Source organism: Bacillus rossius, chromosome 3 (genome assembly GCF_032445375.1).
Source record: "Bacillus rossius redtenbacheri isolate Brsri chromosome 3, Brsri_v3, whole genome shotgun sequence".
NCBI lineage: Eukaryota > Metazoa > Arthropoda > Insecta > Phasmatodea > Bacillidae > Bacillus > Bacillus rossius.
In genome coordinates this window covers 3,346,255-3,364,301 of record NC_086332.1, presented here as the reverse complement: position 1 = coordinate 3,364,301, position 18,047 = coordinate 3,346,255, and the positions used below count along the sequence as shown (strand labels likewise).

The 18,047-nt window shown below is 47.3% G+C and overlaps 1 protein-coding gene across 1 annotated transcript in view; it reads right to left on the bottom strand.

Annotated features, from left to right (window-relative positions):
- The window catches only part of LOC134530109 (telomerase-binding protein EST1A), a 79,613-nt gene that overhangs the window by 32,195 nt on the left and 29,371 nt on the right, over window positions 1-18,047 (bottom strand). The window contains exons 8-16 of the mRNA XM_063364713.1: window positions 16,560-16,679; window positions 14,466-14,661; window positions 9,861-10,081; window positions 9,051-9,129; window positions 8,778-8,888; window positions 2,386-2,598; window positions 1,691-1,752; window positions 1,457-1,602; window positions 356-540 (exon numbers count right to left, since the gene is read on the bottom strand). Coding sequence (XP_063220783.1) covers window positions 356-540; window positions 1,457-1,602; window positions 1,691-1,752; window positions 2,386-2,598; window positions 8,778-8,888; window positions 9,051-9,129; window positions 9,861-10,081; window positions 14,466-14,661; window positions 16,560-16,679 — 1,333 coding nt within the window. The remainder of the gene's footprint in view (window positions 1-355; window positions 541-1,456; window positions 1,603-1,690; window positions 1,753-2,385; window positions 2,599-8,777; window positions 8,889-9,050; window positions 9,130-9,860; window positions 10,082-14,465; window positions 14,662-16,559; window positions 16,680-18,047) is intronic.

The window sequence follows — 18,047 nt, the reverse complement described above, 5'->3', positions numbered from 1 at the left end:
TGGAGTCGTATTAGCTACGTAAACAAGGGACATGTGCGGTACGACTGAAATTTTGGAAACTTGGCAACAAATAAGCTGAGGGAACAGAGTCGGAGTTTCATAAGCAACTAACGAGTAGTGATGTTTGTTGTTACACGACTCTGTGACATTTAATAAATACCATGTTATAACCATGCGAAGCAGTAATATATAAATAAATATAATATTATGTTTAAATTAAATGAATAATAAACAAGCTTTACCCACAACAACTAACTTTTTGCCTCTACAACCATGTAGGACCAACGCACTCTCTCTTCTACGTATCTTTCGTGCACTCTGCCAGTTGCTCAGTGTGCCGTCTGCAGTACTGTACCTTGACGGCGGGCAGCAGCAGCCGCAGGTCCTCGCTGGCCACCAGCTGCAGCCCCGTGCAGTCGCTGCGGGCCATGTTCTCCTTCAGCAGCGACACGCACTTCTCCAGGATCAGGTTGAACATCTGCAGCGACACCACCAGGGCGCTCTCCTGCACGGCCGAGCGGTAGTCTGCCTCCAGCGACTCTGCAGCAGCCAGTTCCCCCCACCCGTCCAGCACACAAGCTCTAGCTAGCGACACGCACTTCTCCAGGATCAGGTTGAACATCTGCAGCGACACCACCAGGGCGCTCTCCTGCACGGCCGAGCGGTAGTCTGCCTCCAGCGACTCTGCAGCAGCCAGTTCCCCCCACCCGTCCAGCACACAAGCTCTAGCTAGCGACACGCACTTCTCCAGGATCAGGTTGAACATCTGCAGCGACACCACCAGGGCGCTCTCCTGCACGGCCGAGCGGTAGTCTGCCTCCAGCGACTCTGCAGCAGCCAGTTCCCCCCACCCGTCCAGCACACAAGCTCTAGCTAGCGACACGCACTTCTCCAGGATCAGGTTGAACATCTGCAGCGACACCACCAGGGCGCTCTCCTGCACGGCCGAGCGGTAGTCTATCTCCAGCGACTCTGCAGAAGCCAGTTCCCCCCGCCCGTCCAGCACACAAGCTCTAGCTAGCGACATGCACTTCTCCAGGAACCCCACTTGTATATCACAACAGTTGGAGGCATGCAGACAAGGAACTGTTATCTGTGAGAGGCGGGAGAAGTGGATCAGCCTCGGGAGAGGTGTCTACTACGCTTCAAATGAATTTTTAGACCATTTTATTTAAATATTCTATTTTTTTTTCACAAACATTTTTTACAGTTCCTCGAAATGTATAGAAGTAAGGCAAATATAGAAGGTACGTATAGAAGTGATCGTAATAAACGGGGTCGTAACAACTGGGTTTTACTGAATTTATTAACTTTATGCTCATGAGCGAGCAAGACAAAGGAAGTAATTTTCCAATACTATGCAGTCGCTAGTTGTTCTACTCTCAGAGGCTTCTGCAACACCTCGCAGTCCTGGATGGCGTGGCGGGCGGGGAGGAGGGGGGTCGCGGGGACTCACCCTTGGGCTGCGTGTTCTCGACGGCGAACATGTTGAGGGCCAGCAGCTGCAGGAAGCGGTTGGAGTTGAGCGGCACCGGCGAGTGCTGCAGCAGGGCTCGGAACTCTCGCAGCATCTGCACTGCGGCCTCCTGGAAGGTCTCCATCCTGGAGCACGTGACGCGCATCAGCGAACCCACGCCTCATGCCACACGCCACTCTCACAACTGACATCCGGTCACAGAGCTGCACCTACCCTATCTTCGTGAAGAGCTTCCCTTGGACGTTCAGGTAGCTGGTGACAAACCTCTTGTTTACCTGTCGGCAAAACAAATTATAAGCACACCAATGTTTAACATTGTACCTGTTTTTGCCAGATGCATCATTGATAATTACAAATAAAAAGGACTTACATTGTGAAAACTTGAATTATTATAAAAATAAAATTAAAATATGATAAGCATTGTACAGCATATAACTGTGTGACTATAATAAAAATATATTTTATGGTTGCTAGGCTTGTGGATCGTAGACGTCAAGAAAATTCAGACACTGGTAGCAAAATCTTGCAAAATATGTTTGAGCAAATACCACTGTTCTTCACCGAGTTGTGAAATAGTAAGAAAACTACTGGAACAAAAAAATTAACGATACTTCTTTTATAGAGTTTAATTTATACTTAAATTATTTCCAGCAATATGAAAAGTCCCTTGTTATAATGGAATTTGGGAAAAAAAAATAATAAAAGGAATATACCTTAGCTTATGTAAACTATATTCAACAATCTAAAACATAATTAAAAACTTATCTTGAAAAATGTACCTAACATTGTGAATTGAATAGCAGGTTTATACATAATTCTACTACTTTTTACTACAAAAATTTGAAAAATGAAGAAGTTCCACAAGCCTAAGTGACGGGTGTAAGTGACGGCAGGATGGCAGGACTCGCCTCGACGCTGGACAGCTGGGCCAGCTCCTCCTCCTCAGAGGCCAGGTCTCGCCGCCGCTGCTCCTGCAGGGTGGAGGTGGTGATGTGCAGGCGGCGACCGCCCTCCGGGTGCACCCACAGCTCCCTCCGCAGTCCGGCCCCCTCCTTCTCCTGCATGCGCTCCCGCTGCTTGGCCTCGCGCTCCTCGCGGCGCTTCCGCTCCGCCTGCTCGTACTGCAGCACCGTCCGCGTCAGGCTCCTCTCCCGCGCCCACACTGGCTACACTAGCTGGGCACAACACGCATCAGGCCTCCTTTCCGCGCCCACACTGGCTACACTGGCTGGGCACTACCCGCGTCAGGCCTCCTCTCCCGCGCCCACACTGGCTACACTAGCTGGGCACAACCAGCGTCAGGCTCCTCTCCCGCGCCCACACTGGCTACACTAGCTGGGCACAACCCGCGTCAGGCTCCTCTCCCGCGCCCACACTGGCTACACTAGCTGGGCACAACCAGCGTCAGGCTCCTCTCCCGCGCCCACACTGGCTACACTAGCTGGGCACAACCCGCGTCAGGCTCCTCTCCCGCGCCCACACTGGCTACACTAGCTGGGCACAACCAGCGTCAGGCTCCTCTCCCGTGCCCACACTGGCTACACTAGCTGGGCACAACCAGCGTCAGGCTCCTCTCCCGTGCCCACACTGGCTACACTAGCTGGGCACAACCCGCGTCAGGCCTCCTTTCCGCGCCCACACTGGCTACACTGGCTGGGCACTACCCGCGTCAGGCCTCCTCTCCCGCGCCCACACTGGCTACACTAGCTGGGCACAACCAGCGTCAGGCTCCTCTCCCGCGCCCACACTGGCTACACTAGCTGGGCACAACCAGCGTCAGGCTCCTCTCCCGCGCCCACACTGGCTACACTAGCTGGGCACAACCCGCATCAGGCTCCTCTCCCGCGCCCACACTGGCTACACTAGCTGGGCACAACCAGCGTCAGGCTCCTCTCCCGTGCCCACACTGGCTACACTAGCTGGGCACAACCAGCGTCAGGCTCCTCTCCCGTGCCCACACTGGCTACACTAGCTGGGCACAACCAGCATCAGGCTCCTCTCCCGTGCCCACACTGGCTACACTAGCTGGGCACAACCAGCGTCAGGCTCCTCTCCCGTGCCCACACTGGCTACACTAGCTGGGCACAACCCGCGTCAGGCTCCTCTCCCGCGCCTACACTGGCTACACTAGCTGGGCACAACCTGTGTCAGGCTCCTCTCCCGCGCCTACACTGGCTACACTAGCTAGGCACAACCCGCGTCAGGCTCCTCTCCCGCGCCTACACTGGCTACACTAGCTGGGCACAACCCGCGTCAGGCTCCTCTCCCGCGCCCACACTGGCTACACAAGCTGGGCACAACCCGTGTCAGGCTCCTCTCCCGCGCCCACACTGGCTACACTAGCTGGGCACAACCCGCGTCAGGCTCCTCTCCCGCGCCCACACTGGCTACACTAGCTGGGCACAACCCGCGTCAGGCTCCTCTCCCGCGCCTACACTGGCAACACTAGCTGGGCACGACCCGCCTCAGGCTCCTCTCCCACGCCAACACTGGCTACACTAGCTACACTAGCTGGGCACAACCCGCCTCAGGCTCCTCTCCCACGCCAACACTGGCTACACTAGCTGGGCACAACCCGCGTCAGGCTCCTCTCCCGCGCCTACACTGGCAACACTAGTTGGGCACGACCCGCCTCAGGCTCCTCTCCCACGCCAACACTGGCTACACTAGCTACACTAGCTGGGCACAACCCGCGTCAGGCTCCTCTCCCGCGCCCACACTGGCTACACTAGCTGGGCACAACCCGCGTCAGGCCTCCTCTCCGCGCCCACACTGGCTACACTAGCTGGGCACAACCCGCGTCAGGCTCCTCTCCCGCGCCCACACTGGCTACACTGGCTGGGCACAACCCGCGTCAGGCTCCTCTCCGCGCCCACACTGGCTACACTGGCTGGGCACAACCCGCCTCAGGCTCCTCTCCCACGCCAACACTGGCTACACTAGCTACACTAGCTGGGCACAACCCGCGTCAGGCTCCTCTCCCGCGCCCACACTGGCTACACTGGCTGGGCACAACCCGCGTCAGGCTCCTCTCCGCGCCCACACTGGCTACACTGGCTGGGCACGACCCGCCTCAGGCTCCTCTCCCACGCCAACACTGGCTACACTAGCTACACTAGCTGGGCACAACCCGCGTCAGGCTCCTCTCCCGCGCCCACACTGGCTACACTAGCTGGGCACAACCCGCGTCAGGCTCCTCTCCGCGCCCACACTGGCTACACTGGCTGGGCACAACCCGCGTCAGGCCTCCTCTCCGCGCCCACACTGGCTACACTAGCTGGGCACAACCCGCGTCAGGCCTCCTCTCCGCGCCCACACTGGCTACACTAGCTGGGCACGACCCGCCTCAGGCTCCTCTCCCACGCCAACACTGGCTACACTAGCTACACTAGCTGGGCACAACCCGCGTCAGGCCTCCTCTCCGCGCCCACACTGGCTACACTAGCTGGGCACGACCCGCCTCAGGCTCCTCTCCCACGCCAACACTGGCTACACTAGCTACACTAGCTGGGCACAACCCGCGTCAGGCTCCTCTCCCGCGCCCACACTGGCTACACTAGCTGGGCACGACCCGCCTCAGGCTCCTCTCCCACGCCAACACTGGCTACACTAGCTGGGCACAACCCGCGTCAGGCTCCTCTCCCGCGCCCACACTGGCTACACTAGCTGGGCACAACCAGCGTCAGGCTCCTCTCCCGCGCCCACACTGGCTACACTAGCTGGGCACAACCCGCGTCAGCCTCCTCGTGTGCCTACATTATAGCTACAGCTACACTAGCTGGTTCCGTTGGAAGTTGTTCCAATTAGACAATACAACAGCTACTCTACTAACTGATTACGAGGTACAACTGCTATGAAGAAACTGGTATTTATGGTACCCAATTAATATTAATTGTCTTTACAGTACCGTATTTAATCACATAACGTCCGCCATCGCATAATGGCCGCACATTTCATTTTAAATACTTGAAATGGAATTTTTTAAAATCCGCACCAGACAAAGCAACCTTGGCCACCCCTGAAAGGCACAGTAACGGGATGGAATTTTACTGACGCTTTCAACAATGCTTTGACCTTGAGTTGTTCATTTCTCCGGAGCGGTCGCTGAGAGGGTTCGTAGCGTGGTGAAACCGTCCGGACTCAGAAACTCGCACTCTACTGCACAGCTGCCTGCGATGTCACGCGAGTTGCAAGGGGATGGGCTATATATAGCACAAGCAAGTACACGTCAACTCTCACTACGTCACAAAGTAGGGGAGGTAGCGGAAAAATGGTGGGGGTACATGCGCACGGTTTTTTTATACACACAGGGACAAGGGACAGTGAGGGAGGCTCACCGGCACCGGCTAATGCAGACATTAGACATCTGCCCCGTGCTGTCAGTGGCCATCTCAATGAAAGATTAAAAAAATATCTTTTCACGCAAAGCGTTTATTTTGTGTAGGCTGGCTGCGGCTTCTGAACGTAAGAGCGCACACGCGAGTGAGAGAAGAAAAAAAAAAGAGTGGCGTCTTCTACTAATCGCCGGCACCCATTTATCTCGTCATCTGTCACATTTCTCATGTCCGCTGCGGACGGTCGCCAGTTACCAGCGCTCTGCTAGTAAACTGATTATGAGAGAACAATTTTTTTACTCTACACAAAACGTAAAATTTTGAGGAAAAATTTTTTTTTTCGGACTTCACCTCATAATGTCCGCACCCCATTTTTTTGTCAAAAATGTAGCCAAAATTACTGCGGAAATTATGCGAGTAAATACGGTATATTGGTGATTCCAATTATGGTATATTTTCTATGCTCATTGCTGTTTAAATAATTTTGGTTAATGTTTAATAGTGTTTTTATATTTGTATATTGAAATTAGTAAGGAATGTTTAAAACTAAAATTTCATTAAAAGTTAATCTTGTGATCTGGGACACTTAAATAAATTGAGCATAAATAATCTAGATGTATTCTGAGAGTTAAAATATTCAAAATACGTAGCGTTATGTTAAACATTTAGCTGTAAAATCTGTGAATGGATACAAATTATTTACAAGTGATTGGTTGTTACATGTAATAGTTTTAGGATTAGATACGCGTATGTTTCCTTAAAACATGAGTTTCGTCGCTCAGGTTGACCAAACAACAAAAATATTTTAATACAATGTCAGTCATATTCAGTACATAGATAAGACCAGCAGGAAAATACTAGGACTAAAACTTAATAACAGAAGAGAACAGAAAATATTCAACATGTTACGAGAATTAAGCAAGTTTGGAATTCTCAATATTAAAATGTGAATACAACTCGTGAAGAAAGAAGAATGAATAATAACTATATTTGATTCTGAATGATTCTAAGACATCTGAACATCCAAATATAATTTGGATCTTCGCAACTACAATATAAAACAAATGATGAAAATTATGCTAAATGAATAAGGACATGAAAAAATTTTGGTCGCAATAAACTCGAAAAATACAGCGAATATAGATACTTTGAAGTTAAAACTATATTTTCATAATTCTTTCGTATTTCCACTAATTTTAACAAAATTAAAACGAATGTACCCTTTTTAAACTGGGCTTGTGTTTTGTACCTCTTTTCCCCAACACAGAGAACTATAACCATATCAGCACATGCAAGGCCGAGGGCTGGAACAGCTTAGTTGAAAAACTACACGCTCTGCGTCTAAACTGCATTAGTTGTGCAGGTTTTGACTGCTTTTGTTTTACTGTCTTTGAAATGTCACCTCGGATGACAGATAACACAGGATAAGACTTTTGAATTTCCTTGAAAAGGAAAGGGGAAGAGAGCACAAACAGAACTGTGGCAGGATCCTTCTCCCTTCTCCACACTTTGTCAAGGCAACCCCTCGCCCTTGTCATTTGCCTAAACACACAACTTTGTCCATCATCCCACTCCTTACTACTGTTCATACATTTGATTTCCGAATGACGACATATTTTAAACTGCTGCAGCCAAAACTATGTTTTTTATAACTAACTGCTTGCGGTTTCAACACGGGCCGTGTAAATAATACTGTTATCTATACTTCCAGCCTTAAATGTTAATTGCTACACATAAAAATATGGTTTATGCAAAGGAACAAATTGACGAGTTTAAAACTTACTGTGTTCATGCATCAGACGCTGTTCCACTAAAGTGTATATACTGCAACTGCCAAGATACGTTTAAAAAAAATTCAGTTGCAGAGCACGTAAATGTGACAAGCATGTTAACGCCAGGCAAAACTACTCTAGTGGTAAAGATGTTAGATAACAACCCTTCTTCACCAGAAATCAGAATTTTAACCAATTTTCAACCCAAAGAACATCATTCTTAACAAGTCAGACGATGTTAGTTCACTAATGAAAACTAATCCCAAACTTTAATCATTTTTAGAACACCAAATTGTCAAGGATTACGAAGCCCTTGAACAAGATATGTAAGAGATTTTCATGAAAGATATGTTGAAAGTGCTGACTGCTCAGAGTATAAATTACAATTAGTTTTGCACTAGCTCCAATATTCATTTAAAATTTCATTTCATTGACATTAATTTATGAGAATTTCTTAGTAGAATTAAAAATGAACGTTTCAAGCGTTTACAAATCAATATCACCAATGAAAATTTGCACGACCCTAATAATAAGTAGGGACCCAGAAAAATTGTGAACTATGAAATTTTGAAGATAAAATAGACGGTTGGTCATTTTGTAACATAGGAAATAAATTTCAATAACAAGAGAATTTCAATATCTTGAACATACACTAGAACCTTGATTTTACTTATACCAGATATAACGATGCAACGATTTTATGAATATGGGGAATTTTGACACCAAAATGTAAATAATCAGAAAAAATCACAATCAAGCTTATAAAAATGTGTTATATTTTAGCGCAAAGCATATTTCTTGAGTGGACTTTAATACACCCAACTATGTTCCTATCAATTATAAAATGCCTAAGCGGTAGCTTCTGCGACATAAGGTGGGCTCGCGCTAAACTCGTACAACTGAGCTGACAGTGGCATCATCACGACGTCTGTGTGCGGCTTACCCCTCTCCATTGGTTATCATTCCTCATCCCTCCCAGACACACATACAATCTTGTCCCCCCTTCTAAACATTCCACACTCTCACATCTCACAGGAACCGGCCTTCCTGATTTCCAGTGGTACCGCTATCACCGCAGGCAAACGCTGGGCTGGTTCCTTACTGTAGGCCTTGGCCGAAGATACAGATGAGCCGCTTTAGCATCGTTTAAACCAAAAATTCAAAAACTTCATGTTTTCACACATTAATAATTACCTTTTTTCGGCTTTCATCAAAAAGTGAAAGAAGACTTTCTCTCGCAGAAAAGAATGGGTTTGACGCCATCAAACTTCTCATGTAGTAATATACAGCGTCCAACTTTCTCCTCTGAAATAAACCCAAGATTAAATATGTTACTGCAGTCTAAAATTGTAAAAACAGCATTAAGGACATAAATTTTTGAATTACAATGATTATTTTGCACATACAACATATAGCAGCTACTTTTCACATTAAAAAGAAAAAAAAAGCAGGCGACAGGCAACTTACAGCATAAAGAGCCAAAATAGCCAGCTGGTTGTAGGGTCTGCCATTTTTAGGATTCAGCTGGTGAGCTTTGATGTAAAACCTGTAACAATATTGTTTCACTTAGGCACTTTCATAAACACAAACTGCAATGATTATTTTATTTTCAATTAAAAAAAAAAAAAAAAAAAACTAGATACAGTATATATTTTAACACAATCAAAACTGCCATAATTGTGTAATTTCGACTTTCAAAACAATATATGTAACACATGATAAACCGATTCATACAGAATGATAAACTGCTCTGCACAGAGTAGGTTGTGCATTGTGAAGAAAGTGAAGTAGGGCGTAGGCGGCAGACTTGTGGAAGGAAAGGATGAAAGCCAGACACATGAGTCACAGGCTAAAAATAGACTGTCCCCCTTCCCTTCACCCCAGACATCTGATAACATGAAATGTTGGGTATGTGACTGTCAGATAAGTGAAACACTACTGTACTATAGCAAAAGGTTGGTTAAAATAAGTCAGCTACAATAATTATATGGGAAATGATTGTTAAAATATTTAATAATATATATTTTTTTTTAATTATGCAGCTAATTTAACTTAAATTAACCCAAATCAATACAACCAAACCAACCCAAGTGTGAATATCAGTATTTTAGTTCGAAGCAAATACGAATATCAAATTATTTGTGCATATGAATATCGAATTCAATAACTAATAATGAGAATCAGAATCCTACTAAACAATTTTTTATCGCAACATTAATGACAAAATTTGCTTTTTTACAACACCATATACAGGCGGCTCTACTGACGGACACTCACTGGCGGGACTTGCCGAAGCTGCTGGTCTCGTTGACCTGCTCCCGGTAGCGCGCCAGGTCGCCCAGGAACAGCAGGATCTTCTGTGCGGCCACCAGCACCACGCTGGTGTAGGGGGTCTTGGGCGGGGGGGCCGCCACGTGCTGCGGCGAGTGGTACAGGGCTAGCCGCTCGTGGTACCTCTGCTCCAGCAGCGTCAGCAGCGACTCCAGGTAGGCCGTGCCCTGTCATCATCGTCGCTGCCTCACCTCTCTCCCGCCCTCTCACACTACCCCGCACCCCACGTCTCTGTCTCACCTCTCTCCCGCCCTCTCACACTACCCCGCACCCCGCATCTGCCTCACCTCTCTCCCGCCCTCTCACACTACCCCGCACCCCGCGTCTCTGCCTCACTTCTCTCCCGCCCTCTCACACTACCCCGCACCCCGCGTCTCTGCCTCACCTCTCTCCCGCCCTCTCACACCACCCCGCGTCTCTGCCTCACCTCTCTCCCGCCCTCTCACACTACCCCGCACCCCGCGTCTCTGCCTCACTTCTCTCCCGCCCTCTCACACTACCCCGCACCCCGCGTCTCTGCCTCACTTCTCTCCCGCCCTCTCACACTACCCCGCACCCCGCGTCTCTGCCTCACCTCTCTCCAGCCCTCTCACACCACCCCGCGTCTCTGCCTCACCTCTCTCCCACCCTCTCACACCACCCCGTGTCTCTGTCTCACCTCTCCCGCCCTCTCACACTACCCCGCACCCCGCGTCTCTGCCTCACTTCTCTCCCGCCCTCTCACACTACCCCGCACCCCACGTCTCTGTCTCACCTCTCTCCCGCCCTCTCACACCACCCCGCGTCTCTGCCTCACCTCTCTCCCGCACTCTCACACTACCCCGCACCCCGCGTCTCTGCCTCACCTCTCTCCCGCCCTCTCACACCACCCCGCGTCTCTGCCTCACCTCTCTCCCGCACTCTCACACTACCCCGCACCCCGCGTCTCTGCCTCACTTCTCTCCCGCCCTCTCACACTACCCCGCACCCCGTGTCTCTGCCTCACTTCTCTCCCGCCCTCTCACACTACCCCGCACCCCGCGTCTCTGCCTCACCTCTCTCCCGCCCTCTCACACCACCCCGCACCCAGCGTCTCTGCCTCACCTCTCTCCTGCCCTCTGACACCACCCCGCACCCCGCGTCTCTGCCTCACCTCTCTCCCGCACTCTCACACTACCCCGCACCCCGCGTCTCTGTCTCACCTCTCTCCCGCCCTCTCACACTACCCCGCACCCCGCGTCTCTGCCTCACCTCTCTCCTGCCCTCTGACACCACCCCGCACCCCGCGTCTCTGCCTCACCTCTCTCCCGCCCTCTCACACCACCCCGCACCCAGCGTCTCTGCCTCACCTCTCTCCTGCCCTCTGACACCACCCCGCACCCCGCGTCTCTGCCTCACCTCTCTCCCGCACTCTCACACTACCCCGCACCCCACGTCTCTGTCTCACCTCTCTCCCGCCCTCTCACACCACCCCGCGTCTCTGCCTCACCTCTCTCCCGCACTCTCACACTACCCCGCACCCCGCGTCTCTGCCTCACCTCTCTCCCGCCCTCTCACACCACCCCGCGTCTCTGCCTCACCTCTCTCCCGCCCTCTCACACTACCCCGCACCCCGCGTATCTGTCTCACCTCTCTCCCGCCCTCTCACACTACCCCGCACCCCGCGTCTCTGCCTCACCTCTCTCCTGCCCTCTGACACCACCCCGCACCCCGCGTCTCTGCCTCACCTCTCTCCCGCACTCTCACACTACCCCGCACCCCGCGTCTCTGCCTCACCTCTCTCCCGCCCTCTCACACCACCCCGCGTCTCTGCCTCACCTCTCTCCCGCACTCTCACACTACCCCGCACCCCGCGTCTCTGCCTCACCTCTCTCCCGCCCTCTCACACCACCCCGCGTCTCTGCCTCACCTCTCTCCCGCACTCTCACACTACCCCGCACCCCGCGTCTCTGCCTCACTTCTCTCCCGCACTCTCACACTACCCCGCACCCCGCGTCTCTGCCTCACTTCTCTCCCGCCCTCTCACACTACCCCGCACCCCGCGTCTCTGTCTCACCTCTCTCCCGCCCTCTCACACTACCCCGCACCCCGCGTCTCTGCCTCACCTCTCTCCTGCCCTCTGACACCACCCCGCACCCCGCGTCTCTGCCTCACCTCTCTCCCGCACTCTCACACTACCCCGCACCCCGCGTCTCTGCCTCACCTCTCTCCCGCCCTCTCACACCACCCCGCGTCTCTGCCTCACCTCTCTCCCGCACTCTCACACTACCCCGCACCCCGCGTCTCTGCCTCACTTCTCTCCCGCCCTCTCACACTACCCCGCACCCCGCGTCCCCTGCCTCACCTCTCTCCCACCCTCTCACACTACCCCGCACCCCGCGTCTCTGCCTCACTTCTCTCCCGCCCTCTCACACTACCCCGCACCCCGCGTCTCTGCCTCACCTCTCTCCCACCCTCTCACACTACCCCGCACCCCGCGTCTCTGCCTCACCTCTCTCCTGCCCTCTGACACCACCCCGCACCCCGCGTCTCTGCCTCACCTCTCTCCCACCCTCTCACACCACCCCGCACCCCGCGTCTCTGCCTCACCTCTCTCCCACCCTCTCACACTACCCCGCACCCCGCGTCTCTGCCTCACCTCTCTCCCGCCCTCTCACACCAACCCGTACCCCACGTGTCTGCCTCACCTCTCTCCCGCCCTCTCACACCACCCCGCACCCCGCGTCATCCTGCCTTCGTCCCGCATGTGTGGTCACCCGTGACCACTCTCCGGGCAACTACTCGGCAAAGACCACTAATAATATCAATACACCATATATCACTGAAACTTATGTTAATACACCACAAAGCACCGAAATGAAATTTAAGTCTTTAAATAAGCCTCTTCAATATCAAAATTTACAGTAATGACAAATACGTAATTTTTTAAATATTAAATTCAACAAAAGTTGTACAACATTATTTTAAATTTAAAAAAAAAATGGGAAAAGTTTCCTTCTTTTTTAATCTTGCAATATTGTTAGTTACTCTATCTTACATTACAACATTTGCACATTTTTCAAACAAAAAATTAATTAACAATTCATTTAATTTGTTCTTAATAGTTAAACGTACCTATTACAAATGATTTTGGTAAGAAATTAAAACCATAAAATATTGTCTCTACCAATTACTTTAGCCTTGGAAAAATTGTTATCACTATTAACTAGAAAAATAACGCTATTTCTGATGCTGTTCTGCTAATTCTGTTTTAAATTATTTTTTTACATTTTTTTTTTACACAAATTCCTACACAAATGGGCTCTCATTTTACCAATGTTCCATTTTTACGACTTTCTCTGCAAAAATAACTCAAAAACTGTGCACCCTCTGTAGCAAAAAAATTCATAGAATAAAACTTGCTGCAAATTTAATAATAAAAAACTCATGGATCTACTAAATATTTTGTATATTTAACCATTTTTAATTTTATTGGAATACCTCCAAATGCCCAACTGTCAGGCTGTTTTGTACTTCTTTCACTTTAACTCCAAGCCCTTCCAGCCAATGTCAGCTATGGGACGAGCTTAGTTGAAAAACTACTGGCTCCGCCTCTAATGGTGTCACTTGTGCCACCTTTGACTGCCTCCTGAACCAGCACGGTTGTGAAAGATGAGACAAGCTAACACTTTGGAATACTTGAGGGGGCATTGAGATTTTAAAGCACCAATGGGGTTTTTCAGAGTCCCTCCCACTTACTTCCTACCTTCATTCGTTGTCCGTCAGGAAAGGCAGCTCCCCTCCCACTGTTCTAGCTCATGCCCAGGTGACCACCTCTTTTTTCTTTAACTTTTGATCTCGACACGCTTAATTTCTGACGGACTGCTTTTCTTCCGCAATGGCAAACTCAAGTTTTATTTTTAATTCATATCTGTGGCTTGCTGTTTTTAAGGAACCATTGTGAATCTCTCATACTGACGAACGTGGCATCAGAAAAGCTCTCCTAAATACAACCAAACCAGAAAGAAGCCAGCGTTGGAGTTTTCACTATGCTGTCTACCAACAACTAGATTTAACATTAAAAACTAAGATTTTTTTTGCACCTGAAGTATTAAATGCAGTAGAATATACATTTACGAAATAGAATTTCTGTGTAGTTTTTTATATGCAGTATGTTATGATTTAATTTTTTTTTTTTTTTAAGATTCTATGCCTTAAAAACAAATGCATACAAAATCAACAACCTCACTATCTGTTGTGAAGTTTGCAAAAAAAAATAACGCTGCTTTTAAGAAAAATGAACCCCCCCCCCCCCCCCCAAAAAGGTGTCTTCCAATACTCTTGCTTGTGACCTTGTGACGTGCGTTACGAGCCTATAATTAAAATGTTTATTTGTAACTATAATTTAAAATCACTACCTGTTTAGGACTACCAATTATTAATAGATTAATTGTTTAATAAATTTTGGATGCTTCTGTGATTGAGCTTATGGAGCTTAAGGGAATAGGACTTGCTAAAGCAATTCAACCTAAGGAGGTTTTTGGTATCGCATTTGATGGAGAGCTGATCGGACGAAGGCCGCCCCATGCCCACCTCCTCGATGATGCTCAGCATGACGCTCTTGTACTGGTCCTTGCGCTCAGGGCTGTCCTCCTCGGCCAGCCTCTTGCGCAGGTGCTCGATGATGTTGTAGAACAGCAGCTTCCACATGACCTGGTCCACGCTCTGCTGCTGGCAGAACTTGAGGTCTGTCAGCAGGAGGTTCACCAGCACGCCCTGCAGGTACTCCCTGCCACCACGCACGCGCTTCCTCGTCATCATCATCCTCGCAGCGATGCCAATCAACACAGGGAATTAATGGAAAACTAATCACGTCATACAATATCGAGTACTTAGGGCCTGTGCAAATACAGTAAAAGCACAGAAAACTATTTTTTCGTACTTTTAAAAAAGATTCCTTTGGATTAGAGCTGGGCCGATGCCGATCCCCAATCGTAATAATCGGCCGATTTTGTTAATTTTGCCGATCATAATGATGGGCAAAACGTAGCCAATTATTTGAGCCAATCATTGGACTACTGCAAACTTATAACATTGAATAAATACCTATACCTAACAACTTTCCATGTTTGTTCATGGTACTTTTCAGAAAGAAAATTCAATTATTCATCGAAAAATAATAGGATTTAATAATTTAAAACTAACCACACACGAAAAAAATATACCAATAAAGTAAAAAAATAGCATAAGTTTTATAAACATTGAACAGTTACATACCTTAGTATCAATTTCCACGTATATTTACGGTACTTTCGGTAAAATAATTTTCCATTATACTATTTGCAAAGTTATTTCTCTTCATTTACGAACCAAAAACTATGTATTTGTTTACCATTTAGGGTTAATATTACCACAATGGCGAATGGCGAATGGCGACTGTTGTTTAGGTTGGTTATGTGACGCCAGAGATTAGAGTGATGAGCGTCGCGCGACTGAATTTGTACGGATTAATGGGGCTAGTAGTCTCGTGGTTAGTAAACAACTACCTCTTTGGGAATTCATCTAATATTTAGTTTTTTCTTGCTAAATATGGCCTGCCAATTTTAAATCCTGTAATGTTGCTTGGATAGGCCACACATTCCCATTTTTTTCTTCAGGTTGTTTAAAATTTTGTTTATTACAAAATTAATCAATTCAGAGGTACTTGAAAGGCTCTAATCGACTCAGAAGATCGGCAGCATCGGCAGCAGATGATAGGCATCGGCATGATCGACAAAATAGGTGATCGGCCCAGCTCTACTTTGGATACCAGTTGAAAAGAAATAATTTTTTTAATACTACAAGCTATCTACTGTAAATTTTTATAAAACATTGCTATAGTAATTTTTGCATTTATGATAGGCCTATAAGATTTTGGAAACAATATTGAATATATACAGTCGCGCTTACGAAACTGGTAAAATATTAATTGGTGCCGTGTTGATTGGGACTTACCGAAGCCCAGATAACTGAAATCCTGTAAAAGACCCCAAAAAATCCATTTCACGGTAAACTGCCCTCAAATTACGGTTGCACCGTATACTTGTCTTTAGTAGAATTCTGGGCACAAGTGAAGTCTTTGCGTACTGCGTTTCAGCTTGTCGGGATGTAAACAATAAGGTTGTCTGTCGCCATGTGGTCTGTCTCCGTATGCTGGAGAGGATGCATTCACCCACTCCTCTGCTCACCTCCTGCCCCGGGGTTTAATTTTTTTACCCCTCGGCGGCGTGTTATTCCTTTTTTTTCCATTTCCTTGTCCTTTCATAAATCTAGCACACACATAAACTTTTGCCACACTAGAGGTGTGCTTTTCACAGACTTACACAAGAAAGTTTCCATAAATCAAAGATGACTGCAGTAATACGTGTAACTAATTGTAACTAATCCTCACAAACTATTGTTTAAAAATTTTTTTTTATGAGTAAATAATGTTTTTCCTTTTGCTACTGTTTATTATAGTACGGCCCCATGACAGACGTTGAACTCCCCTGGAGATGCTCTTGCATGAGTACCTGCAAGACAGTAAACTAACCAATTTTTCCACACAACATTAAAATATTTTTAGCCCATCCCAGCTGAATTACAAAAGAGTAACAGAATCCACATGAAGTGCAGTTGTGGATAAAGGATGGCAGCGCAGCAGCTAACCTTATGCTTGCGATGGTCTTCCACTGGTGCAGTATTCCTCCATTGGCCATCAGCCACTGGAGTCTGGCATCAACCCTCTCCAGCTCCAGCAGTAGCAGCGAGTTGTGTGGCTGGTGGAAGCTGAGGGCAAGCAACACTTCACAACAACCTGTAGCCCTGTAGCCCTGTGCTGACGGCAGGTTTTTGGTTCCAGCTGAATACAAACATGTTATCTTTGAAAGATTTGTGCAATGGGAGTGCATGACTTGATGTAAGCTTGTGTTTAGCAATGGTGTATGTCCAAAAGCTTACATCAAGTAATACAAACATGGAATTCGAATAGCAAGAATGAGAATCAGAATACCACTGAACATTTTTTTTCCCACATCATGTAACAAATACATAAGGATAGAAAAAGTACTACATGTGTTGTGTGGCGGCTTCTGGGAAATTACATAGGTAAATAATACTTAAGTGAAAGGTTGGTTCGGTTAATTCAGCTACACTAATTATACGTGAAATGTTTGTTAAAAATACCTAAATTATGAAATTAAAAAAATGTGTATTTAAATTAGGCAGCTAACCTAACCTAATTTAGCCAAACCACCAACCTTTCATTTCAGTTCCTGTTAGCCGTATTTTCCAGAAGCGACTATTCCACATACCGATCCAGAAAATTTTTATGAACTGAAAAATACAGTGAAATCCAATGCAATCCATTTCACAAAGAAAGTGAATCTTTTTTTTTAAATGCTGTATTTCCAAATTAGTCATTAAAAGAGCCCATATTTACATATTGAAATCTTAGTTACTCACGTATTTCCATTGTTAAGGGCAACCAGGTAAACTGTTGTATTTTAGTTCAGCAATCATAAACATAATTTCTGCTAATTTTATGTAGAATCCAAAACCATTATTTACGTTTTTTATGTCTTTTTTGAATTGCAACGTCTGTCTTGTAATGGATGCACACAGCAAGTAAGCTGCAACTATGTCACACTGTATTAAATAACCTGTTACTATTGATTTATAAAACGTTGAAACTATGGCGTTTACTTCTTTTAATGGCCATCGCAATGGAATGTCAGTGTTTTGTGGTGATGTAGGCCATGGTTGTTGACATTAAATTTTTTTCTCACTTCTAGGTACGTATTTTGAAATGTTAGTGTTCTAGGTTGAATTGAATACAATAGTTTATTAGCCGATTTCGAAAATTCGAATATTCGCACCAGCCTACTTAATAGGGTTCTGCGAATATTCGAAATTTCCACATTCGAGTTCGAATTTTTTGATATTCGATTCGTCAATTCGAATCGAATTCATTTTACAATAATTCGACTTGCAAGATCTGGCCCGGATACACTAATACAAGGCTGCCGTTTTCACGGATTTTATCAGTTTTTGCGGATATTTAGAGGTTAAAACGGATTCGCGGACAAAGCACTAAATTCCACGGATATTTCAGACTTTTTTTTATATGTTCCTCAAAAAATTTTGGAATTTACGTGA